The sequence below is a fragment of the Anopheles nili genome, chromosome 3 (assembly GCF_943737925.1).
Source record: "Anopheles nili chromosome 3, idAnoNiliSN_F5_01, whole genome shotgun sequence".
Classification (NCBI taxonomy): domain Eukaryota; kingdom Metazoa; phylum Arthropoda; class Insecta; order Diptera; family Culicidae; genus Anopheles; species Anopheles nili.
The window spans coordinates 24,631,878-24,658,863 of NC_071292.1; the positions used below are offsets into that span (position 1 = coordinate 24,631,878).

At 47.2% G+C, this 26,986-nt stretch overlaps 1 protein-coding gene across 1 annotated transcript in view; it reads left to right on the forward strand.

Moving 5' to 3' along the window:
• LOC128723935 (serine-rich adhesin for platelets) overlaps positions 1-26,986 on the forward strand; it is a 111,214-nt gene that overhangs the window by 16,945 nt on the left and 67,283 nt on the right. The window contains exons 2-4 of the mRNA XM_053817699.1: positions 12,133-14,952; positions 15,022-16,112; positions 23,824-23,921. Of these exons, the coding sequence (XP_053673674.1) occupies positions 12,133-14,952; positions 15,022-16,112; positions 23,824-23,921 (4,009 nt within the window). The remainder of the gene's footprint in view (positions 1-12,132; positions 14,953-15,021; positions 16,113-23,823; positions 23,922-26,986) is intronic.

Consider the following 26,986-nt stretch of genomic DNA (forward strand, 5'->3'; position numbering starts at 1 on the left):
ATCGCACCTACGAGCTTGGCACGCCATCATCGAACAGTTTGGTGCTGAAACAGGGTCTTGTGGCAGGTCGGTGTGTCGGGGGTGTACGCGGTGGCGATGACGTGGTTACATAATTACAACGGTATCTATTTTAATCTGCCGGGCGTGACTGGGCTGGGCAGGTGTGCCGTGATGCTTGTGCGTTCCCACGGGGGAAACGATAATATCTGGTACATCGATCCAGCCGGTGATGGGTTGTATTAGCTCGCTCGCGCAATGTTAACGGGCTGGACGAACACGAACCAGCAGGAAAAAGTTGAAATATTGATGGTCTTAACGGTTGGTTGCAAGAACGTTTTGTTGCAATTGATGTTATGGTGGGAAATTGAGTGATTCTTGGAACAGAAAGCTAGAGGTGCTCCTGGAAGGTGCCTTTTTGAAGATGAATTTAAATTATGATGTGGTGAGAAATAGATAAAAATGAACACTTTTCAAACATTATGGGAGTCTTGTTTTGTAAACAACGCTATAAAGTAAGGTCGGTTCAGGTTCAGTAGGAGGTCTTTTCCAGATTCAACTGGAGCGCGTTTAGGTGTTTAAATTTTCATGCGACCTCGCGATGAGCGAGAAAAAACGACTTTTCCACCAGAAGTATCCGACCGGAGACAACAATCTGCCACTTTGGAGGTTCGGTTAACTTTCCATTGCTCCAATTTCGAAGCGGACGTGCACACGTATCCGATGCCGTCATTTAACGACCCGCCATCGGTGATGATCGTTAAAAAAGCGGGCGTCATAAAATTACCGAACGCGCCATGAAAGCGCCAGATATAAAGGAGTGTCAATCAAATGTTCAGCTCTGCGCGCAGCAAAAGTCGACACTGTGAGGCGGAAAAATTAAAGGAAAAACTGATAGCCGGGGGAAAAAAATGGCAGCCAACGCTTCTATCTCGCCTGTCTGTCTGGGTTGACACAGGGACATTGTTGCACCTTTATGGTTATGATGCTTATTGCAGTGGATTACTTTGGTGTTTTTCTGCTGGTTCGCTCTCTCTCTCGCTCTCATTCCCTTTCAAGCGCACTCCTTCAGGCCGTAAATGGTGGGAAAAGGGCGTGATTTGTGCGAAACGAAATGGAACGATTTCTGAAGGCTTTTCACGAATCGCGAGATTTAAATGGGGTTTCAGAAGGTGACAAGAGTGCACGTAGGGTACTTCCGCATGCCAAGGGGGTGTTGCAGCGACGATAGCGCATTTTGGAATTGCACTTAATTGTTTTAACTTTCTTTTCAATTTCTTCTGCCCGCCCGCCGTTCATTCGGGGCGACCAAACCTCCTCCGGTCGTTTGAGTCACGGTAATTGGTTTAAATAACGAAGAAACAAACAAAAAAACTAGACGAACCGTGCTTTTCTCCAGAATGTAGCCACATTGCACTCGTGATTCATTCGATTGTGAGAGCTTAATTTTAAACGACTTTCGTAGGAAAGCGCCGCAGATGCGCCCACATGAAATTGGTCCGCAAAAATGTCGAGAAAGTCACACGCGCGCGCGCGCGCCAGTTGACATTTTCCCGCAGAAAGGATTGACAATTTTCCTCGTTCAGTTTTGCCTCTTCACCTTAATTTTTGCACTTCACGTTGGCTTGCCGATCGAAACACGGCCGAACCGGGTCGGATTAAGACTCACGTTTTCCGTCTTTTCTGCGGAGGCGTTGAAAGGCGACACGAGCTTTCGAACTGTTCCGAACCCCGGCGGAGATGGTGGCGTGTTAGAGAGAAAGCGAACGCTACTGCGGCTGCCAGTTGTGACCTTTTTTTTTGGTCGTGTAGGTGCGTCACCGCGATGGCGGAACATAAAAATTCCGCTACATGTGGTGCTAAGCGAAACGGAACCAAGTGTCCCCCTTGATGATGAGGCTATTCATTCAAGAAGCCAACAGTTTTGTGGGGATGAATTTAATGGGGAGAGAAAAAAAGAGTGACATCAAATTGCCCACCTACGACCAGCAGGTTCGATACCATCGATCTGTTGAGTTGAACTCAAGGTCATGGAAAACGTGTTTTCACCTTACATGGTGAGCTAGCGGCAGGCATCCTTCTTGAGGTGTTTTGATCGCTGCTGTTGATGTTCTATTTAAAACAGGTTTTGAAGGAAACGTGATACCGCGAAGGGCGTGTTTTCACGCTGCTTCCCCCACACGAGCGATAACGAGCGTGTTCGTGGAGGCTCAAATTTCACGGTGACCGTTTTATGTCGAAAGTGATGTCGAAAGTGACGAGTTGCATATCTTAATTAATTTGGTCTTCTTCGTTTCCGCCTTTCTTTGCAGGTAATTCCATCGATGGCTCACAAATTATACAATGCTAATGTGCTTAGAAAGCTGCTATGAGTAGCGTTTGATACGCCGTTGTAAGTAGCTCCTACGAATGTTTTTTTACGGTTGCATTTAAAACAAAAACCTTCACCTGTTTATGTTATCAATTTCTTCGCCGTAAAATTGTCAGTCCATGTATATAGAAATGATTATTAACTTCGATGAACATTCCCTCATGAAATTAGTCAAATCCTCTTCTTTTAGAAAGGATTTTCCAATGAAAACTATCCAACGATTAGTCAAAAATGTTTTATGACACTATACTTTTCAATGAACTTAACTCTTTAAACTGTGCTTGAAAGCGACGAAACAATAGTGAATTTTCGATATCCTAATGGAGACAGTTAAACTCAGTTTATCTTCAGTCCATGCGTGTCTAACGAACTTCTCCGAAACGGTCCCAAAAATGCCCACCGGGGATCGGCATGAAAAACGCAAATGGAAATTCGCTGTTCAACCCGGAGCTTATACCCTCGAGGCCCCGATGTGCTGTTATGCATGGAGCGTCCGGTGGGCATTCCAGCTACGGTTCCTTTTTGCAGCATTTCCTGCCATAAGCACTTCCGTCGCTACTCCAGGCGTCCTGGAAATAGCCTGGATATGACGTAAATAATAACCGCCTTGCCTTGCGGTGCTGGGCCCAAGTACGTCGACGGTGGCGCTGAGAAGAATGCCTCCCATCGGTGGCGCCGGAACGCGCTTGCAATCGTCATGGAGGATGCAAATTTGCACTACATATGAACTTCTTTTACAAATCGTTGTGGCCCGCAGTGGATTTTCGACCTCCTCCTCCCAGGCCGTGCGTTTTTCGTAACGATAACTAGGACGGGCTGGCCATTCAAGCGATGTGGTTCTATTGTACTTTCGTAATTTGCATAGCAATGGAATGGCGAAAATTCGGTGCATGCCCGTGGTGAGCGCAAGCGGTTGCCGGTAATGGGTTTGGCCACGAGAATGGGTTTAACCGGAGCTACGGGTGAACGCCGGATTAACAAGGGAACGAACCCTTTCGTGGGCGAGGGATCTTTTCCGGCAATTTATTTTAATCCTTTAGTGGGATTGTTGATTTTTTTTTCGTTCCGTGTTGCGAATGAATTGTTGAATCGAATTAGCATATACATTTTTCCGAGAGGGTGGTTGACTTGTGACGAAAATTGGCAACCGGAAGTGACAATTATGGTGGAAAACTACTGTCTGGTGCCTCTGGCGCGGCGCATCATAAATGGTTTTATTTGTTTTGATCCGTTGGATGGTTGTTTATCAGGATGTGTTTTTTTCTATTCGCAAACCAGTCTCTCCATTCGCAAAAATCTATCGATCGCTTAGTGGCGCCAGTCGTCTTTCGTGACAAAAAGAAGAGAGGATTAAGAGACAATGTTTATGCAGAGGGACAGTAAAAAAGAAAACTCGACCATCGGAAAAGCCGCCGAGACATAACAAATGGTGTGTTGTGAAGGATCGCGTGGGATGCTCGTCTCACTCTTCAAAAAGAGATGGCGAGGTTAGATGTGCGAGATGGAATAGTTTTTACGTCGGATGGTCGGTTGGAAAGTGAATCTCTCGAGAAAATGTTGTCCTTTGTTGTGGTTTAGTGCGGTGGGCGTGTGTGTGTGTGTGTGTGTGCTTGAAAATGGCGAAAGTGGCTTCTGCAACGCCCACGGCCATCGTCAGTGTTGTCACGATGGAAATCCAATGGCCATTTCCGAGGGCGACGTTTTTCTTCGCCTTCACCAGGTTTGGATGGCATTCCAGTGAGCACGGCACGAGAATGAAAACCCAAGTGCTGGGTGGGTGGTTAATATTGAGTGTGGTTTGGAGCTGAAGTTGACTCGAGAGTGCAGATGCAGACAATGGATAAACAGATGTAAACGGCTGGATTGAGTGGGTCGCATTACCAAGCCTGAAATGGAACTGTTGACCACTTGGGACGCAGTGAAGTGGCCCTCTGAAGTGCCCATTTTGCGTTAATTACTGACCCTTCAGTACTGTTTTACTTGTTTTTTTTTTTTGCACAAAAGATATCAAATATGTTGATTTTCTTCTTCAAGAAACGCACACAAAAATCCCTATATTCTACTGGTTGCGTAATCAATAAATTGTGTTTTTGCCCGACCTTCGAAAGCATCCGTCGCCGTCTCTAGCTAACCTTCCGACAGGGGTCAGGCTAGAACTCAGACTCAAGGGATTTATTTTTCGGCACTATCCGCTACGTGCGGCTGCAGCATGCCGGCAATTCTGTGTTGGATCCAGCGACCCGATACGGCACGTTCTCGGTATTTGGACAGCCCGGCTAAACTCGAACCGACGGGTAATATATGGTTCCGGCCGGGAAAGTTGCTCTCTGTGGCGCCCTCCCATCGAATCTGGTGGTTAGCAGGAAGGTTGCTGTGGGTCGGTTGGCTTCCCAAAATTGGTGACTTTTCCAAGTGCTGCCGGGTGAATGGTAATTGAAAATATTACCATTAATTCGCGCACTAGTCGGATAAAATCTGCTATCGGATTTAATATCGAGATTTTTTGCTTGAGCTTGAGATCTGCCTAAATGACACTTTTGGACTTATTTGATTTTTCTTTCGATTCAAGTCTTTTTTAATTAAACTGACATGTAATTAAAATGCACCTCCAGTTAATCGCTACTTTCTCATTAAAACTGATTGAACCAGACCGAGAGGAAGCTCATTTTCCGTTCGTTTGTTTCTGGAAAAACGCTCCTCCGAACGGTGCATGTAAATATTGCCGTACCATCCACCGTCGGCAACTGTCACCCGACGATGGACAGCAATCAATCAGTCATTCACCTCGTGCGGTGTTCACCGTACCACAAGAACCCACCGTACCGTTTCTTTCGCAATCAACCGGGGCGACACATGAAGGACATCCGGTACGTTGAAGCATTCGTGCTCACACCCACCTTAAACGACCACGCGACGGGACCACGAGCTGGAGCTGCTATTAATGACGAGACCTTCCAGCTCTCGAGTTTTCATCACTCGCGTGAGCTCTGTTTTGGTCCTCGGGCTGGGTGTTTTTTATCCCATCCCCTGGGATATCCTGTTCCATTTCCTTTTTTTTTGTTTGCTTCAAGCTACCACTTTACTGGAACAGCTCCCACGGCTCAATGGCGCATGCGTCTGCGCGAGTGTGCGTGTGTGTGGGCGCAGGGTTTTCCGGTCGTAGCCTCGGCATTTTCCATTTCCGCTCACTTAGCTGTACGGTGGAATGGACGCGTATCGCGACGGGCGAAAGCGTTCGAGTGTCCCGTGCTGGTTGCGTGTATGCATGCATGCATGTGTGATATCATCGGGCGAAAGAAATGGCTTCTGCACGACATACCCTAACGCGTGTCGAGATTACCGTTGAGAGTTGAGCTTTTATCTCCTGCTTTTTAGTAACATTTTTTTTTACCCCGCGTGCGCCGGGTGTTTTTTGTTTTACCAAAGCACCAAAGCCCTGTTTGCGACGAGCATTTGCGTAAAGCTGCACTGGGGAGTGCTAAAAACGGTGATAAAATAATAAAAGCTTTACCGTGCCGGAACAGCGTGTCCTGGGCAGCAGGTAAAAATTAGCCGTGTGGGTTTTTATTTTCTCGCTCTCTCCACATTTTCCAAACCCATTCCGGTGAGCGTTGAATCACTTTGCATATGTTCGCTGCTGTCGGGTTGCGGACACGTGCTCTGTCGGCCATAAAACAACCGCCATAATCCAAATTGGTCGCATCCGGATTTCAGGGGAAATAAACGGAACGACTCGAACAATCCCGGTTAAGATAAGTTATACATTTTTCACTCGCACGGATTCCTTCGTTCGATGAGCGGAAAAGGAAAATGTGAAATTATATCGTACAATTAGTCACTGATTTTTTATTGTTCATTTAAAACTCTCCAAATCTGTGCGAACGAAAAGGAAATGACTTAAGGCAACCGTCCGTTGATGGAGCCTGAGAAATGTGCTCGGGGGATGACTTAAAAGAGCAATATGTTCTGGTTTTCAATTATCAATTATAGTTGTGGGGCTTCAGGGCGCTCCTGCATTGGCTCGCACGGAACGAGCTGTATTGATTGCATTTGTCTTTATGACAGCACAGGGAGATGGCGAAAGAGTGATTGGACATTGGCAGGAACGGAATCGCTCCCGGTCGTGATCTTCCTATGATGTAGCGTTTCCACGTCGAATTGATTTATGACCATGCTATCTACACGCTTGCGTTCTGCTCATGTTGTGCTTATCCTCCGTATCTGTGAGATCCTCACATAAATTCTCTCTCACCTCATATACCTGCCCCATTCGAGGGGAGACCGTGTCCCGTTGGCAATCATCCGATAAGTCTGTGTAAGCATTATTAATTGCACTAAATGGTGAGCCGAGAAGGCTGCAAGGGTCACAGCGGGGTTTATCATTTCTAGTGCATCATGATGGAAGGCGTGCAATGTGCAGTTCTAACAAAGGACACACCCTACCGAGATTGAACAATGCGACACCCGACGGGAGGCGAAACATGAATGCGAGGAGCATGCAATGCGTGCATTCGAGACTCGCGATGCAAGCAGCAACTTCCGCTGCAACTGGAAATGACGGTCCTTCCGGAAAGACGCACCGTGGGGATTATGCTTTTGGGTCGAGTTCAATCGTGGCTCGTGTAGCACCTGCTGTCCTTTTCGGACTGCGAGCGGCTCAACTAAGGATTCCATCCACCGGCCAGGACCCCGTTGCATGTCCCTCGAAGGTTTGATTCTCATGTTTCACTAGCACTGCAAAACGTATCTATTCCGAATGACCCGCTAGTTGTACCCGAAGTTTCCAGCTATAGCAGGAAAGAACTCACACTAGCAGGTGACTGGGGTAAAGTATAATATTTCAAGGAAATTTTAGGAGATTCTGCACTTACTCGGTGCCGACCCTTGTGCATTTTCCTGCCATCATACGCCACAGTACGGTGCTGTAGAAGGACACTGCCCTACGGCTTGGGGAAACATTTTCATGCCCCAGTTTTTTCGGTGAAACGGTCACCGCGCCGTGGATGCATTTTCTGTTATGTAACAGCTGCACTTTGAGCGTCCTTTTGAACGCGACAAAAGAAAGCAAATGGTACCTCATTCAGGAAGTGGAGTGTTTTTTTCATTCGTGGTCGTTTCATCGTATTGTGCTACGAGTGATAAATGCGCCTTGTACTGTACCGTCTCCGTATTCTGTGTGTTTTGATTGCGAAATGTTTCCTTCGTTATGTTTTTTTTACAGCAAGAATGCATTTACGCTTCCTTGACCCTGGCGTGTTTGTAGAAAATTCTTGTAAAAGAATTGCGTGTAAAACCGGACGATGATTCACTATAACAATTGCAATGTGTTCTAATGTTTATTGTTTGATATGGTGTCACTTGAAGTAATTAAAAATAAGTTAATCTATAGTGTCTTATGAGACACTATTGTACAATCAGCTAACTGATTAACATAAACTGAGCCTCAAAGATGAATTTTTCAAATATGCAGGTGTGGAAAACATCACATCTAGTTTAATAGGAGAACCAATGATTCATCGCATAGCTTATAACTTATTATAATTCGTCAATATCCTCACGCAACTGCCGTCAGCTTCTTCCCACGGTCACCTAACAGAAACCGATACTTGAAATGCCCACTTCTGCTGGGCGTTGTGGTGGATCGTACGTCGATTCGCAAACCAATAATCAACCGACCGAATGACCCGGGCAGCAAATTGTATGTTTGCCGTAGCTCCAATTAGCCTCAAAACTTGAGTATGGTTTTGGGTTTTCGCATGCATTTTGCGATTTTAGCTCCCGTCTCATTTCCATTAGCGCTTCTGCGTTAAGCTACACCACCGGCAGGTAACCCATTAGCAAAGTAATTGTTTTCAATTTCGGGCTTTTATATTTCGGGCAAAAGCAGAAGAGAACCAAAAACGGACGAACCGATCGTGTAATGCACATGCAATCCTACAACCGTAACATGAATTGAACTGGTAACCGATCCGTTACCGCATTTCAACCGTTGTCCGGTCCGAACGAATGTGTGTATGTGTATGTTTTTCCCTCACACCTTCTGGGATTCGCGTGCTGCAGGAGTGCGTGCATTCGCACGAACGAAAAATGTTACGCAAGTGTGGGCGGTTGATGGAAAAAAAACCGGCAGCATAAAAAAATTCGCTCCAAATCTCCTCCACTTTTTTGGCTTCCGTTTCTGTCGAGCTGTGGTCCATTGGAACCGAGCGGTTGGTCGGCACAAAATGGACAAAAGCTGGAAAATACATAAATCTTGCGCTTACGCCGCATGCGATTTAGCGGAATGCGCTTTTTGGTTGGCTTTTTTCCCTCATGTTGTTTTCTTTTCTGTTTCCCCCGAGGGGGACATGTTTTGATCGATTGATTAAATACGAGTTTATGCATTCCGCGCTATCAGCATGCAGGCAGCGAATCGGTGCTGCAAATTTATACGAGTGAATAAATATCCTCACGAATGTTCGCTTTTGCACATCGCACAATTGCACGTCGCCGGTACAGCATCCGATGGTTCTAGCTGATGAAACGAGAGAGAGAGCCTGCTGTGAGTGAGCGTGAGCGAACGAATGGCACGCGTGCGTGTGCATTCTCGTGCAGCGAGCCATGATGAGTGTTGCCATGCGACGATGCATTTTATTAAACCCGAACGGTTTGTTTAATTTGGGGAAAATTGTGGCGGAAAATTTATTTACGTGGGCTTGTGCTGTATGCAGCAGACATTTGCAGGTGTTTGATCAAGGTTCGTGCTATTATTTCCACCCGATTGCACGGTGAGAGTACAACGCCGCGGTACGTTCATTTTGGTGTGAATGGTAAATATGGTTGCCGGTTGTTTGTCAAACGGCTTTAAATTGTCCGCAATTGGTGCATATGCTTTCTGCAAATCTCGAATATGCTGCCACATTGTACGCTATGGCTGCAAAGGGCTGCCTTAAAGTTTGAGCATAAGCATCGCAAGTCGGTTAGGTGAATTTCAGCTCTTTCCGTATCGCATGATCGCCGACCAGAAAACTTTCCCATTCTCGGCAGCCCTGCGATAGAGGCGAAGTTTCCTTCACAACTCAAAGAATTATGTGGAACAAATTCATTAAACGGGAGACAATTTTCTTGCCACAGTTAGATATGGGGAAAAAAAACTTCGGTGCTTTCCACTAGAAGCACACAATTATGAGCACTTTGACATTTGGGCCTTGAAGTTTACATCCGTCCTTATCTAGAAAGTTTTTGATGCTATCTCAATGAAATATATGCTTCAATGTGACAACATCCGTTTCTGACTTGCTGTAAGTCGAGGAGTTATTTTGTTTCCGGTTTCAACTCTGAAATTATAGTAGTTTCTGTGAGCCGGTTTTGAGCCAATGATAAAATTTTTGAAACATTTTTAGGTAATTAGCAAACCTTGACGAAATATTTACCATTAGTTTTGAGGAAATATGTTTTTATCATTTTAAGCATTTATGTTTTCATACCAAAAAAGATACTGGTAAAAAAATTTAATCGTCCTGGTAGTAAGATGTTAACCTTCAAGAAAAAGGTATCATAGTTGGCATAATTGCAAGGGCAATATATTTACGGCTCGCCGAAATTCTTCTGAGCTGAAAATTTATTTGCCCAAGTGCGAGCGTGAGCCTGGCCATCCCGTAGTCCGAACTCGATGCCGAGACCTATCGCTAGCCGGTATCGTATGTCATAATCCGGGATCTATGGCATTAATTAGCATGAATAAATTTCACTTCCACGTTCGCCTTCGCCCTTTCGCGCTTGGTGCAGAATAATTTGTGTGCTTTAGTTCGAGCCTACTGAGCAAAGCGTGGCCGTGTCCATGCCGTCGCATAAAATGCGCATGACTGCGTCGCACCGTCTAGTAGGCTTTGCCAATGAAATGTGTATCTTTCGCCCATTTCACCCGGCGACCGGCCTACGGTCGGATTCATCCCGCATACATCAAGCACGACACGGTGGCCGTGAATTATAGGCATGAGTTTGATTTTATGTATTTTTCCACCACTGGCGGTCACCAAACTTTTTGGGTAATGTGCCTAGGGAAGGATTTGTACGGCGTGGCCGCGGCGCCATCTTTCGCGGTGCGTCCCTTCTCAAATAATGCCGTGAGTTGGGTGAAACCTGGTTTGTTATGCTGATGTGGCGATTTGGTAGCTTAAACAAATGATAAATTTTTCATGAAAAATCTCAGACGAAAGTTACGGGTAATTAATTTCATCATCGTACATGGTATTATAGTTAATCCTACGCCACAAAGCGCAAACTGCTCTGCCTACAGATTAATTATTGATGCATACATCATTTGGATAGCATCATGTGCCGTAGATGGTCCAGCGTTAAAAAAAAGCACATTTGCTAGTAATTATTAAATGAGAGGAAGTAGCCGTTTATAACGCATGGAATTGAGATGTTTTTTTTGTGTCGGATTAAAATTCTTACTTTTCCTGAACTAGCTGATTAACTTTCAAAAACAAAATTCAGCTGTTGAATAAACCATGAGCTCGATGCAACCGTCCTTCCAAAAAGAAGTTGTTGGTTGATTCGAATGGAATTTAAATTATCAAAGATGGCTCGTGAAAATCAGATATTTAAAAAATGTGGAAGAATGTTGTCTAAAATAGATGATTTAATATTGTGGCATCATGTATTGTTAGATCTGTCTGCATAGCTTAGTTGCCAAGATGTTCCACTATGATACGTGTTGAAGTTTCATTAGTCTGATCCACAACTATGTTCCTCTTTGCTAATGGATACAATGGATTAGAACGCATTAGATCCATTTCAACAATTTGGTCTATGTATAAATTAAATTAGAATGGAGTTCAGATCCGGCACAGCACCGTCCGTCATTTCTAAAACTTAGCTATGGGTAAAGATAATGTGATTATGCGATGATTCGTAAGAAAATTGTCTGCATCTGCTGGATTTTAAAGTGCATAAAATTTCCGCAAAAACGATGTCTCCGGATTAAATCACTTCTTATCATATTTTTATCGCACAAAAATGCAAGCGAGCTAGCGACGGTTATCTTAATTCTTGATTAGTGAATCTATTTTGCGAAAATATTTTTTGTAATAATATAATTGCAAAGGCGTAACTGATCGATTGACTTCGAGGTTTGAACAAAATGAAAAAACAGAATGGATTTATGTAGTATAATGAAATGATTTTTTAGTTATGATGAAAATATTATCATTATATATAATCAGAAGTATGCCTAATTTCGAAGCATCGATATTTTTGTATTCATCTGAAAAATGCTACTGTACTGGCAGTCTACAAAACCAACGAAAGTGTTTCACTGTTTGAGACACAATACGTTTAGAAATACGTTTCGAGGGAAGCATTGGTCCAAATTCAGCCCAAGGTCACACCAGACTCTACCGTTTCCATATGTTTGTTCGCTGTATCGATTTGGCGGTTATCGAGCCTCAGCACCACGAGAGGTGGTGTTTCGCATGCATGACCGGCCGATCACGTTAGCGATAGCGGCAAAAAGCTCCCTCTCATATCCACCCTGTACATGTGTACCGGGCAGAGTTCGCTCGCGTCACCTTCCGTGACAACGTGACTTCAAACGATGACGGTTCGGCCGACGTTTGAAGGGTTTCGCGAGGTGACTAAGCCTCGCTCTCCTCGACCACGACTAATCCTTGTGCAGCGAAGCGGTCGGTATTTTTATTTCGCTTTGAATTTTTACCTCCAACTTGGCCTGGCGATAGTAACGTTTTGTCATTTTTGTTTGCTTTTCCTTTTTCTCGCAGGACTCGGTACACTCGCGCATTCCTCGGCTCAACAGCACCAGCAGCCGCATTCCGGTGGCGGGAAGCTTTCGTGTGCCCACCTCCAACATCCGCCTGCCTGGGAAACGTGGGGCAGCCCCACAACCTCCGGCCACCCCGATCAGTCTGTTCGCACCAGCGGCCCAGCTCCGTTCGGGAGCAATTTCTATCCCTCGTTCCTACTCTGGCGATAAGCTGTACAATGGTGAACCGAGCCCGTTTCCGTTGCTAGCCGCTTCCACACCGATGCCGGGACAGCTGGCCCGGTTAGGTCTGGTCACCCCGAAAACGGTCTTCGTTCCACACCACAAGAAGCAGGAGTTGATCGTGTCGGTGGCGACGACCGAGCGGCTGGAAGACATCAAACTCTGCCGCAGGGAGTTCGCGATCCCCAGTGACGACGACGAGGACGACGAGGACGAAAACGGGGACGTGTACGATGTCCGCAGGGTCGGCGAGGATGAGTGTGGTCCAGAAGCGACCGTTACGATGCTGGTAGACGAATCGCTTGAGCTGGTTGGGGCGGACAGTACGGACAATTTGCTTGAATCTCCACCAGCGGAACGACCTGTGCGCGAGGACATCAACGCAACGGCGCTCGTCGTCGTGGGAAAACCCGCCCCGACGTTCGTCAAGAACACCGAGCACACGGTGACGCTGCAGCGTGATGGTAACGTCACGTACGAGATCCGGCGCAGCGGTACCTTCGTGAAGTCTTCGCGTGAATCTTTGAGCTCACCACAGGATCATCTGCGACCGCCGATCATGAACCAGACGCGTACACGCAGCCAAACATCGTCACTAGTCGCCCACGGTCTGGCTGGTTTGACGAAGACATTCCGACGCGAGAGCACCGAAAGCATCGGCTCACCGGTGTTGGACCTCACAGGAACCATGTCCTTGCGGCGACCGTCGACGGGTGAACTGCTGCTGGATGAAGATGGCCTGCGGCGTCCAGCGATCCTTAACTCGACGATGGTACACGATCGGTTGCTGAACGTGACGCAAAGCATTCCCAACATCACGCAGGAGCTGCTGTACGCGGATGTCGGCACCGAACCGTGTCTAGCGCCGGGTGATAGTGTCCTAAACCGGACGCACTCGGTCGAGGAGCAGGAGGCATCGCGAGGGCTTGGAACCGGGCACAAACCCAAGTCTAGCAGGTTGACACGCACCCTGGAGCAATCGTTGAATCTAATGCAATTCAGTGGGGTTGGTTCTGGTAGCAAACGGAGCAGTGGAATGGCAGCGGGTTTCGGTTCGATAAAACATTCAGATGCAATGGACACTCCGGGAGTGGGCAGTGCCGGAAGAAGACCGACTGTTGGCAATCAACTCAGCACTAGTATGCTTATGCTGGACGTCAGCGTGCAGGATCGCACACTAGTTCCCGTGGAACTGGATGCAGCGAGTGATGACGAGGATGATGGGAAAGTCGCCTACACCGGTGGCGCACATCGACATGATGGTCAGAGTGAAGCGAGTGCGGATGTAAGCGCAGGAAAGGAAATATTCGACATGAGTCTCGACGACCCGGAGTCCTGCGAGCAAGACGATCAGCAGCAACAGCTACAGGAACCACAAAACCATCTCCACCATCAGCAGCAGCAGCACCAGCAGCAAGAGGTCGTGATGAGGCGACATTTGGACACCCGTTCTAACACTGTTCCAGCTCCAAAGCAACGCTTTTCCTTCGGACTCGATCTCACCGACTGCACGCTGGACTGCTCGATCGAGCTGTGTGATTCGTCGTTATCACTCGCGAAACCTGCCCACCTAAAGTCACCGACGAGCTCGCTCACGAAACAGGGATCGTTCGAGATGGACGAAAGCCTCGGTATCCTGACACCGGATCAGATGAAGGAGTTTCTCGATTCGACGACGACCAACACCAACACGAACAACGCGGCTAGTGCGGCTGGTTTGGAGCTGCAGCTGAACACGGGTGTTGGTGGTTCGGGAGGTGGTGGCGGTGGTGGTGCGGGATCATCCCATCATCACCACAAGCACGGTGCGTTGCAGCATCATTGTCGCATCGATCAGACACCCTCACCCGAGGAGCTTCCGCTTGATCCTGTGGGGGTTAAAACGGATATGTCCGATATCATGTTGCCGGCGGAATTACTGCTAATGGCGGGTGCACCACAACCCTACGGAGGCACGATGGCTAGCGGACCGAGTGGTGCCAGTGTGGCTGGTGGAGTGAGCGAATTGTCACAGGCAGACTCCGACCCGAAGACGGATCAAATGACGAAGTCCGCCACCTCGTCGAAGGTTTCGAACAGCTTCATCACAAGTATCACGAGCATCACGAGTCTGGACACGGGTTACCAGGGTGATGGGGAGATGTCCCGTCCGGCAAGCCGCGGTGCGGATCATTCACCCTCAAACGGACCACGTGTCAAATCGGCTCTTGGTGGAGGCGCCTGGCAGCCCATGATGGCGGCCGCTGTTGCTGCTGTACCGCGCCGTCAGGATCCGATGACGGATTCGGATTTCTTCACCGAAAGCGATGCGGACGATGTGTTTAACCGTGGGGATGCCCGGCGGGCACAGATTATCGACGGGCAGCTGTACGGGGCTGGTGCGAATGCCATTTTCAATGCGATCGACGAGCAGGATGATCAGGATGGAGCTCAGAACGCTGGTCCACTTCACCAGGACGCCGGTCAGAACGAGGACTCGTGTATGGAATCGAGCGGCATTTTCACCGACGTGGAAAACCGTGTCGATGATGATCTCGTGCAGCGCCGTGCGGATGATCAGCAGGAAGCTGCTGCAGCTGCAGCAGCAGCAGCAGCAGCATTAGCAGCTGGAACGGTGTCTGTTGGAGTTGCTTCTCAAACCTCCGGCCCGGCGATCCGGTGCGAGTTCGATGACGAACCGCAACCGACGGATGACATGAGCCCGGATGTATCGACGGACACGATCAGCAGCAGCAACAGCCAGAACTTTGGGCGCGATGCAAACGAAACGTGCAAATTGGCGGTTGATGAGCACGAGAAAAGCTGCTCCATCGTGGTGGCGGCGTTGCACCACGCGCAGCCAGTTCACGAGCAGCATGGTGGTGCGAGCACGCTGGCGGCTGAACACCACTACCAGCAGTGTGGCGGTGATATTGGTGCCAGCGAGACCGCCCCTAGTAGTGGTGGTGGCGTCGGTGGTGCTGGAATTGCCGCGCGGCGTTCCGACGGTGCTAGCAGCCTCCCCGAGGGCGAACGATCGACCGCGTGTGACAGCAGTACTACAAGCGCTAGCAGCAGCACCACCAGCAACAGCACCAGCAGCAGCAGCAGCAGCAGCAGCAGCAGCAGCAGCAACAGCAACAGTGGCAACAATAGTGGTTGTGGCAACCGTAAGCAGCTGAAAAGTGAAGCAAATCGCAGCCTGCGGAAGCACCATGCGGTGGCATTGGGCGAAATGTCCTCGACGTCGGTGACGCGTACGGATCGGTTGAGTAAGGCGCGTTCGTTTAAGGATTCGTGCGAAGGATCCCGCCCTGCCACCGGTGAGCGGTGCAATGACGTCGGTGACGTCGGTCCGGTGGGTGGTGAATGTGAGCAGGAAAATAAGCGCCCCGGTGGCGCAGTGAGTGCACGTGGTACCGGTGTGGGGGTGGGGGCGCGTGGGGGTGGCCCTGCCACAGGATCGAATCTAAGCTTTGTGAAGAAATCCAACACCCCGAACAAGTGGGACGCGGTGATGAGCAAGATCGCTGAGAATAAGTCGGGCATGAGGCGCAATTTCAGTGACGTGAAGTCGCGCATCAGCTGTGGTGGTGTGAGTGGGGGTGGTGGAACAGGTGGGGCTGGGAAGGGCCCAGCAGCGTCCTCGGTGGGGCTGTTGCGGCGTGATTCTCCCGCCACGGTCGGCTCGTTGAAGAGCCCACCGTCTGAGTGTACCAGCGTTACCAGCCGCAGCTCGACGCACGGCAAACGAACGATCTCCGGTTCGGTGAAGAGGTAAGTGAGGGAGTTTGGGAAGTTTTCTCACGTGCGTAGAGGGAGGGGGTGGGGGGGGGTGGTAGGTCTAGAGAAACCCACAGGGGAGGGGGTTGATCGTCTCAGTTCGATCGTTTATCAGCCGAGGAGGTCGATATGTGGCCGCCGCCGCAGGGTGAGAAAAAGCGTTGTTCGGGGTCAGGCTGTGGCTATGGTTATGTAAATCCTTCACTGGGAAGGTGTGTGTTGGTCGACTCCCCCCACTCCACGTATAGGAGAAGGTGTTCGGAGCACACAGAGGTTAGCACGAGCTTTGTTTGGCAGGGCACAGCAACCTCAACAACGTTTTTAACTCTACTCGCAATAGCTCACAGTTTGGCGATTTTTTACATCAGTATGTCATGCATCGAATACAAGTGCATTTGTGTGTGAGAAAAGAGCTGTTCATGAGTAACCTGAATAAACCCTGCACAATCCGGTATCAGGTTTAAAGGCCCATAAATAACGCACAACAAATACCTCTAACGATTCCGTTCAAATTAACCAAAAATGTGTTTGCGTGCTCTCAACTCCCAATTGAAGCAAACCGATTGTTCCTCACTTGGTTACGTGTGTTTGCGTGTGAGCCCCTTAAAAACCACCCCATTGCAAGCGGCATCGGGTCTGCTGTAGCGTCGTCGTCGTCGTCGTCGTCATCAACAGCATCATCATCATCATCATTATCTTCGCCAACTACCCTTAAACACAACCCCGTCGTCGTCGTCGTCGTCATTGGCGTCGTTGGTTGTTCACCTCCCCGTACACACCTGCACCCCGGTTGGGGGGATGATTTCCACCAACACGGCAACGAACTGCCGGGTTATGCTGGAGCGAGGGAGCACCATTTGATGTTGCATTGGCACCCTGGAGGAGTGGTTGCGATCGATTTTGTGAAACGAATTGATACTCCAACCAGCCAACCCACCCTCTAAGCAACCCTCGCCCAAACCCAACGCTTGAGCGAAAAACCCGTACGCAATCAGTCATCAGAAACGAACAAACAATCGAACATTATTCGAAACATTATTTGGAGATCGAGAGTGTGTCAGTTTTTTGTTGTTGTTGTCTTTACTGTTCCGTCCCTTGAGGAGGGGGTGTTTTGTTTTTTTCTCTCTCTCTTTGTCTGAATGCCTTTTATCTTTTGCCAGTCGCATGATGGAATGTGTGTTCGCGCGTTTGCCTGCGCTTCGGAATGCGATTGTGGCCGCCGTGTACGGAAAATGGCTTTTCCGACGCTTCTTCTTCGCCTTTTGCGTTACCCACCGTCAGCACGGTTGCGTTCGCAAAAGGGTTTGCCCCCCTTGTTCATGACACCCAGCCCAAACCTCGAACCGCGGACGCAAATCGATTCATCTTGCTCCACTTCCACTTTCAGATTGCCGGGGCGGATAGTTTATCTTGCTCACTTTAGGCCCCGTTTCTCATTCGTTTGGGCCGCCGAAAAAGTCGCCACTCCCTCCGGTTGACGGACGTGATAAGGGCTGATTTTATCGAAAGAAGCGAACCTGTTTGTCTCGCCACGCCGTTGTGAGCCTTGGACGGATGTTGGTGTCTCGGACTTACATCGTGGGTCTTTTTCCTGCCTCCGTTGGGTTTCAGAAACCTAGCGATCGTCACTTCGTCACTTAGCGCAGTGGCCCGTATCACGCATTTAGCATCAATTCTCAAGCTTTACGACGATATCGCGCATGGCGATCATCTCTGGGGTCTAGGTCTGGCGGTCTGTGTTTGTGCGAGAAATCGGCTCAATTGCGTCATCGTGGCCCCAACAGCACAAGGTAGCACAATTTACATACATCAATGTTTCGTGCGAAGAGACGTTTTTTTTCTCTCTCTCGTTCTTCTTCCTCCTCTGCTCGCGCTTCTCGGCTTGAATGTGTTATCTTTCGCGACGGATGTTTTATTATCCACGCGGCGGGTTAGTGTTCTGCTGGAGTTCGTGTTGTGCCTCCTAGTGTGCTGGGGATGGTTTACTTTTTTTTCGGTTTTTGAATGTTTTTTACAGTCGACGTGTGCTAACGAGCCGCCCGGTGGATCGCTGGAAGCCAAATGCTCTCCAGCGTTAATGGTAATATCATAAAAATCCCAGCTTTACCGGGCTGCGTGCGGATGACCGACCCGTCGTTTTGGGAGGATTTTTTTTTTGCTTCGCAAAATGGAGGCATGTTTCAGGCAAAATGTTAATGCCAATAGATTCTATTATCACCTTTTTGCCCGCTGCAAACCCGTTCGAGTGGAGTCCGTTATCCTTTTTAGCATAACGCTCGCCGGGGACGAGCACGTGGGAGCAGCTTGGCGTGGCGGGATAAATTCCAGACTAGCCCATCTAGAGTTCCAGACCCCATTTAAATTGCCTCCAGTGAGAGTCGTTGCTTGTTTTCGATGGAGCTGTTTGACTTCCCGATGTGCCGTTGGTCAAACAATTTTGCTAATGCTTTGGTAAACTTTAATCTGGTGATCGACTTATTTTTGGGCCTCATATTGGCTAAAACACACTCTCATATGAATGCTGGACTTTGCCGTGTGTTTCGGGAGCCCTCTGGGATTAAAACTTGGGTTGGTTTACCTCCGTTGTTGATAACGAAATCGAACGTTCGCTTGTTGACGAAAGGTGTTGACGGAGGGAATATTTTTGAAATTATTTGCACAGGTTTGCGCTGCCTTGTTGCGATGTGGCGTGAAGCCTTAGCGGGTGTTTATGGTGGTTACGTGTCGATGGGTGTTTTCAAGACTTGGACCATATTTTGGAACGTTGCTTTTGCAATGTACGCGGTAGTTGGTCTTCAAGTAAGAAAATTTTGTAGATTGTATTTTGTTTGGAACTGGCGCTGTAGCCCCACGATGCTTGATAATACTCTAAATTATGTTATTGATAACAAAGATGCACTTGTGACATGACACCATTAAGAAGCTGCACTTGTGCCTTCCATACCTCCAGCTCAAGCTGTTCACTCGTTTGTTGCTTGATAGCGGACTAGAGGTATTTTTCGATGGGCGCTTATCACGTTTACCCTCAATAAACCCCTCGGTGCGCTTTGACTCGATTAGACTTTCAAATCACGCGCTAGAAATCGACGCAAAGGTTGCATTTTTTTCCCGCGATTTCCAGCAGGTCGACTTGCAGGAGAAATACTCAAGACAAGGCTGACCGAACAAAGACTCGTTAAAACCATGGCCCAGGTCACTGGACATCCGGTGTCTATCGGTTTGTTGTTTTGTGGTTTGCGCGTCATGCATTATCTCTCCGATGCAGATTCGATTGGCCACCGTCCTGGCCGGTGTCGCCATTCGAGTGTATGCGCCATTAAGCGATCAATTAAATCTAATGAATATTGATAATGTTCATCATCGATTTGCATTCCGGCGACCATTGCGCGCTCCATCGCACGAGTGGCGCACACATTCCAGTTGACATCAGAACCGAAGCACGCGCGAGAGGGGCGTAAAAATGGCGCTATTAAATAATTCCCTCCGGTGTGCTTTCACCAAATGCGCGTGGCCGGCGAGACGGGCGATTTTGATTGATAGCTAGGAGTCGGTCGTTTTTTTTTTTGATTGATGTGTTTTCGAGTGAGGAGTTTGTTTTGCTTTTGCGCCACGTGCTAAGCTACACTTGGTTTCGGGAAGGAAAGAAATCGAGAATGCATCATGTCAGAATTTTGTTCTGATTAAATCAATCTGAATTTTTCATTGCACAAAGACTTTTTTCGTGCTTTTGTTATTGTATGGTCGTTAAAACTTTTTCATTTGATGTGAAAAATGACCTTCATTGTCCCATAATTGCTTGATTACGTATGATGCGTCAAAAATATAACATTTTAAATTATGCGTCCTTATATTTAATTTGGATACGACTCCTAAGTGTTCTGTGCCATTAAACAATTTCAATTAACTCATTCCATACGATTAAAGGTCGGAAATGCAAACCCTGCTATCTATTTCAATTGACAGCTTCAAGATGAAAGGCTTCCAAGCAGCCGGTGACAGAATCAAGCGCGGGTCAAAACGTGCTCCACGTGCCACTCACAATGCTACATATACGGCAGTCGTTTTAATTAACGTATGCACGTTCTTATGTAAGCTCCGGATCGACGGAAGGCCTAGGGTTTGGTACTTCAACTTCACTTTTCTTCGGTCCACCCAGCTCCGAACGGAAGCACCGTCGATAGGCGCCAGTTGGGGTCAGTTGAAGAAACGCAAATAGCCCGTCCGTTGCGCTTCGCCTACTCTCGCGTGCGTTTCTTTGCCCACGTGCATTTCCCCCAGAGAGGGTGGCTTTTGGGATGGGGGTGGATGGTTTCAAACGAGCCTGGAAAGGGGTGGGTGAATGATGCTGATGGATGTGGATTACACGCTTAATTAGTTTTTACGAACCGCCCCACGGTGGCAATCATCCGAGTTGGCCTCCGAGTAAATGTTACACATCTTGGCCATCACGGAGCGGCAATTGGTAATTGTAGAGCACGGTGAACACGCAGGTCTCACCCCCACCCGGGGCCAGGATCATATGTGTAACGCGTTTTAGGAAGCGCTCGTAAGGAGCACCGAAAGAAACAAAGAGATAATTTCACCGGCGAGTGTGAAGACGCAGCGCCGTTGCGTGCGATTGCGTAATTGTGACAAATGATTGCACAAATGTAGTGCACATTTTTCCCTCCCACACACGTGAGCCAAAGGTGAGCGGTGGCTTATTGTCGCACGTTCCGTGGGGTTGTTTGCTCGGTAAGTGCTCGGTTTCCATGAATTATAGCTCCCCTGTAGCCATTGGAGCGTGTGTCTTGGTTGGCGGTGAAATAATCGATTGAAATTCTAGTTCTAGCGCCTCCCTCGGTGGTCTATAAATTGTCATTTGTTTCACTGGGCACGGTTGTTCGTCGCCCGGAACCTGTAGATCGAACACCTCTGAGTTGTTCGCAAAAAGCGCCCCTTGGCTGGGGTGGTGCGTGTAAAATTATTGGAAAATTCCAACCCACAAGGTCCCACATGGTGGGCCTTGGAGCGCAGAGAAATGCCCCGATGAGAACTGACACAGTCTGGTCCTAAAACTAGGTCCAGCGTGGATCGCAACGATGTGTATTGCAGGCGATAAAGATAGGCTTCAGTGAGGTGTAATAAAATTAGAGTTATGTAACGTTGCATCTGAGCGTTCCGACCAGCAGGGATACGATACCGAATAGCCGGTCGTATGTGTGAGTGTGTGCACAATCTATTCTCAGATAGGAAACGCTAGATAGCCAGATGTGGGCACCCGGGTTAGCTCGGTAGTCCATTGATTTACTGCTAAATGCAGCATGTACGGCAGGAGGGCATCAGATGGTTGGATTGTAATATTGTCCATGCGGTCCTTGCGGTTCTCGGCCGGCTGCGTTTCGAAGCCAACAAAGCCCACCGACGTCCTGCGATGAGCGATTGAAAGGAAATGCAATTCTGTCGATGGAACGGGAGCGTGAAGCAGTAAAAAGGGGGGTTTAATGTGAACCACAGGACGATGAAACCGTGACCGTAAAGGGAGAGCGGAACTCGCAAATGACACCATTGTTGCAGAACACCGTAGTGCCACAAATTTGTTGACAATGTGCTTGGGTTTTGAAGCGCATGCATCGCTTATAAGCCTACGGGGTGGTTGATGTAAATGAAGGCTTTCACCGGATTTCGTTCGGTAGGGTTGGAAAACGGATTGTCAATTCGAGCACACCTGAAGGTGCTGAATTGATAGGTTTGTTTGCAGTGAGAGATGTAAAATCTTTATAATCTTTAGCTTAGCTTAGCTTATAATCCTAGCTGTAAGCTCGTTTTCTATTTTCACTATTTTTAATGATTTTTTGTTTCTTTTTAAACCAAGAACCTTTACAGTATCAGAACCATGCAGTATACTACTATATGTTTGCAAATGATTTCAAATGACGTAATTTCGATTCAAAAACAAAAAATAAGGCATAACTGTCAAAATCAATGTATACATTTATGGATCATTTCAATTTATTATTGTTATTCTATAGATAAATATCCTGCCAAATACTTTTATAGCTACACATTTATTTAAAGTTGAATGTATTGTCCTCGAATGTATCTAGCTGTAAGCAAAATTTTTTCATGCATATAGTCATTTTTTAAAAGTATTTAAGTTTGTCAATAAAGCTAGTTCCGTTCCACGTCATTGGGTTGAGTTACATGCAAGAAATTCTTACCAAAAAACTACTTTGGTTTCCCCAGCCTCCCAAACCCAATGCACTAACGAAACCCTAAAACACCGAAACCGTGTGCAATTCGCTGGAACGCACCGGCACAAAACATCTGCATGACGGTGTGGAAAATTTTCGCGCTCACTTCCAATTAACTCTACAAGCCGCCAAATCGATAGACTTGTTCCCGTCGAATGATGAGACAATACCACGACCTGGGGACGTGGAAAAGGTTAAACATTCCAGCCAAGTTGCCTCCGGTCCGCTGCCCTGCGTTCCCTGTCGGCTTAGGTTTTGTTTTTGTGCCTAATACCGATGCACATAGAACCTGTTCCTGGACACGTTAACACCGTGCTATAGATGATGGCGGTTCGCAGACGGTGAGGTTCGTTCGTGCGCGACCGCCATGAGAGAGTGTCCAGCAAGAGCGTGTGTGTCAGGCACGGTTTTGCAATGAGCTGCAAGACGTCACCAATCGATCTTGACTGCTGGAACATAACCGGTCGGGGCGGAAGCAGGGAACACGGGGGCCATTTTCCAACGTGCTCTTGCGAAGGCTTTTCCTTCGCCGGTGGATAAGCAGGCGTTAAAAGCAAACCACCGTTTTCATTGGGGCAACGGATCGAAAACAAAAAGCTCTGTGCGAATTTTGCGTTTGCAAAAAGTGACGCAAGCACGTGGTGTATGTGTGGTAATGCAACTTCCATTACTGCCGGCGGGCAACTGCGTTGAATAGTTGTCACTGTTCGCCTGCGGCTTGTCTTCTAATGGCTCGCATGGCTAAGATTGTGCAGCCCGGGCGTTGTGCAATGCAACGAGAGGCGATGCCCGCCGCCGGATGTCTTTTGGTATTCCCAACGTTTGTTTTATCTTTATCTCACTCGGGCTGCCTCCAGCAGAGGGTGTTTTGATCTTGGGGCAGAGATATTGCTTCGGAAAACTACCCGTGGTTCGTCGGAATGGCTGATGGACGTGACCCTGTTCTTGCTTTTGTCCACCAGCGCCACGAAGGGAGCAAAAATGGCGCTTGTTTTGTGAACAAGCTTTGCTGGTGTTGTGTCTAAGCTTGTTCGTTGCTGGAATCTCTTCATTGCACGAAGCCGCTCTATTGCCCTTGCTAATGATCACGCCTAGCAGGTTGCCGAAGTGAGATGACCGGCAGGCGAGTGTCAATAATGTATTTATGCGCGCGGCAGTAGAGAAACGGTGTGTCTCGGCGACAAATTACTATGCAATTAAAGATAAAAAATGTATTTTTACAATCACCCTTCGGTCAAGCGCAGACTGGCTGCTTATCTTATCGACACGGGAAAGGTGCGCCTGTACGGACGCGAGCGCCACTTATCGGTATCGTAGTGGGGTTCTCCCAAGCATTAAAATTGTAAACATGTCAAGGTATTTTCGCATACATTTTCCGCTGTTTGTTTCAAATTTACAGTCATAAATTGTGCTGGAAAGTATAGCTTTAAAAATACAAATGATTAACTGATCTTTTTTTTCTCTCTCTCCAGGGGACGTACCCACAGCAAGGACAGCCAACAGAGCTCGCTGAGCGATCTCAGCTTGTCCGGAGGATCACCGAAACTGGCGCTGAAAGTGCCCAGTGCTCGTAAGTAACATGTTATGTTTTCATTTCCTGCCGGGTTTAATGGGAAACTATTTCAAGCAAATTTCAGCAATTGAAGATGCCAGATGAAGATAATGGAAGCTATTGTGAATTCAAATTGTAATGATTTTTTTTAATTTATAATGCCATATACCTGAGAAATAAAACTTAAAATATTTGGTCAACTCTTTCATTCCCAACGTGCATAGTGATGCACTACGTTTTTCATTGGCTTTTCTCTTGAATATCGAAGCTTTTGATCAACTATGAATGTTGCGCTGGTTGCATATATTTAGGCGCAAAACATCGTGTTCGACGATGCTCCGCTTGCGATGTTTACACAATTTCATTATACATCGCTTTAAAGCTGATTGTCGGTGAGTGTTGTTATCCTTCTTATCTGTACTTAAATGTATTTAAATTTGTTTGAGCAAACCATGCTTTTCGCCTATTTAGCCTATCTGAATGCTCTAGGTATATAATAAATGTAATCAACCGTTGCCAATATCGTGTATCACGCATCACGTAAAGTGTCCAGGAATAGTTTCATCTTCTCGAAAAGTTTCATACCAGCGTGTACCATGCAGATAGCCATCCGACAATAAGTTAAACGAGGGCGCGAACGGATGTCGCAGTGTTTCGGTTATCCTGCGGGTACTAGACGTTAAATATGCCCATCCGCTCGCCACCGATGAAGTTTGCCTAGTACGGCTGGTGCGCGAAAGATATTGGTCCCCTCCCTATCTTGAATTCCTTCCGGTAATTCTACCGGTTGCAAAACTTTCGCAACCAAAGGGAGTTTAAACGGGCTTAGATTAGTTTATCGTGAGGCAGAAATTTTGAATGGAAAGTTGAGAAAGTGTCAGGAAGCCCCGTCGGCGGCGAACTCCGGCGCGAAGTTGCAGGATCCAGCAGCTTGGATTAAATTAGATCCCAATTGTGAAAGGAGCCCACTGCGGACTGTGCTGCCTAATGAGCTTATCCTGATTGAATGTTCGGTGGTAGCAAAAGTTGTCGCTTTCTACCACTGGAGCACTACATGCTGGAAAGATGTAACACTGAAAGCACTATTGGTTTTGTTGATTCAACAATCCAACGGTGTTATCGCATTCCATCGGATCCATTATTCAGTGCGAATTTTAGAAGGTGAGATAGGTTGCATAATTGCCCGCAAAAAGTGACTCGTTGTCGCGCGATTACATCTCGTGAACGTGGCGCCCGAAAGCTGCATGAGAAGTATTTATTTTCCGGTCCACTTCACCCCACCTGGCACGGGGGACCTGAAGGTTCAAAGACCGATCGAATTTTAATTGACAAGTTGCCGCAAGCGTTTGCTGCAGTCATCGCGTCATCCAAAACAAACTCGCGCGCTGAAAGTTCATCGCTTGCCGATGCCGGGATCGATCGACGTGATCGAATAGTGAAGCATAAATCACCAAACTTATCAGTCCGGTGCTAACGGAGCCGGGGCCGGAAAAGAGAGTGTGTGCGGCTCCACGGAACAGCGACCTCGGTCCCCTTGTGAGTGTGGTTGTGTATGTGCTTTTTTTTATTACGAAATTTAATTAGTTTCCAACTTGCCAGCTCTCTTTTCACCACCGCATCGCGTCGATTATGATGATGTTGTCATTTTGGAAGTTTTCTCTTCCCTCCGGCTTGCCATTGTTTCGCCCCCGGGCACCGTTCGTGATCCAGAGATTAATCTACGGTGTTGCGTGCCCTCTGGGCGCCTTCTCTTCCACTGGCCATCCATCTGCCGGGAGTCTCTAATCAAATCTAATTTTCCAATGTTTTCCGTGCGGTTTTCCATTAATCAGTTTTACGAGCGAATGGCTTTCATTAGGTGGCCTTTTGTTTTACGTCGCCGCGTGTGGTGGTTTGTGTTTACGATCGAGAAATGGGAGCTGCAATCGTTTTGTGGATGCTACCTAAAAGAGAGAGAGAGAGAGAGAGAGAGAGAGAGAGAGAAAACTAAGGGTTAAAACTTGGTCAGATGCTCCATATTGAAGCGACCCCTTAGCCGGGTGTTAAATGCACGTGCGTTTGCGGGCATTTTTTGGGGTGTTTGGTAAAAAGGGATGAAAAGCACCCTCTCCCGGACGCTTCTCGTGAGCTTTGGCGGGAAATAAAAGTTAAAGTGTGCTGGTTCGGGGTTAAATGCACTGTACGCCAGCGTAAATGGGTGTTAACTGGGGCCCCTTCCTCTGGTGATGCGGGTTGCTCTCGCGGTTGTGATAAAATATAATGCTTTCTGTTTTTTTATTCTTCTTTTGATTCGAACCACACTGTGTTAAATTTCGTTTATTACTACAAGCATTGCGCGTTGGGGATATTGCGATCGAGTGTAAGAAAGTAGCACTTGTTTCTTTTACAGGCTCGCGATTTGTTTGCGCGATTGAGTGGAAGATGGATTGATGGTTTATTGGCGTGCCCAATGATTGCAAATGGGCTGTTGGAGTGTGAAACACTTACGGATATTTACGTCTATTGCGGTCAATTTTTTTACCTTCAATGCGCAAATCTTCTTTTGGGATCATTTTGTTTTTTTTTCTTTGAATAAATGTATTTAATAATGCAATATGTAACAATAAAATGAATTTTAATGTCAATTCACCGTGAATGGAATAACAAAATACATTAATCCATTGGTTAAGTTTATCCTGTTGGAGTAATAAATATATGGTGAATAGCACAAATGATTATTTATAACACGTTTCATATATTTAAGATCAAGGATTGAAATAAACTTACCTCTTTTTAACTTTGATAGTTCAAACAAAATTGCAAAGCATCCAGAAAATGTAAAAAATAATAAAAAAAACATATTCCTATTTTATTTAAAACTTCAGCGAGCTGTATGGTATTACCAATCGAAGTATAAATCTTGGCGAGAATATGACATACCATGAATTCAAATAATCGAGTAGCAATTTGAAAATTATAACCCCTATGTATGGTCTTTTGGCTTGTGTAAATGTATTTGTAGATGAATTATTGATAAAGTAAATTTTAGTTTCTTATGTCACTAAAAATTACTAATTATTTCCCGAAAACCACCCTGTACTGAA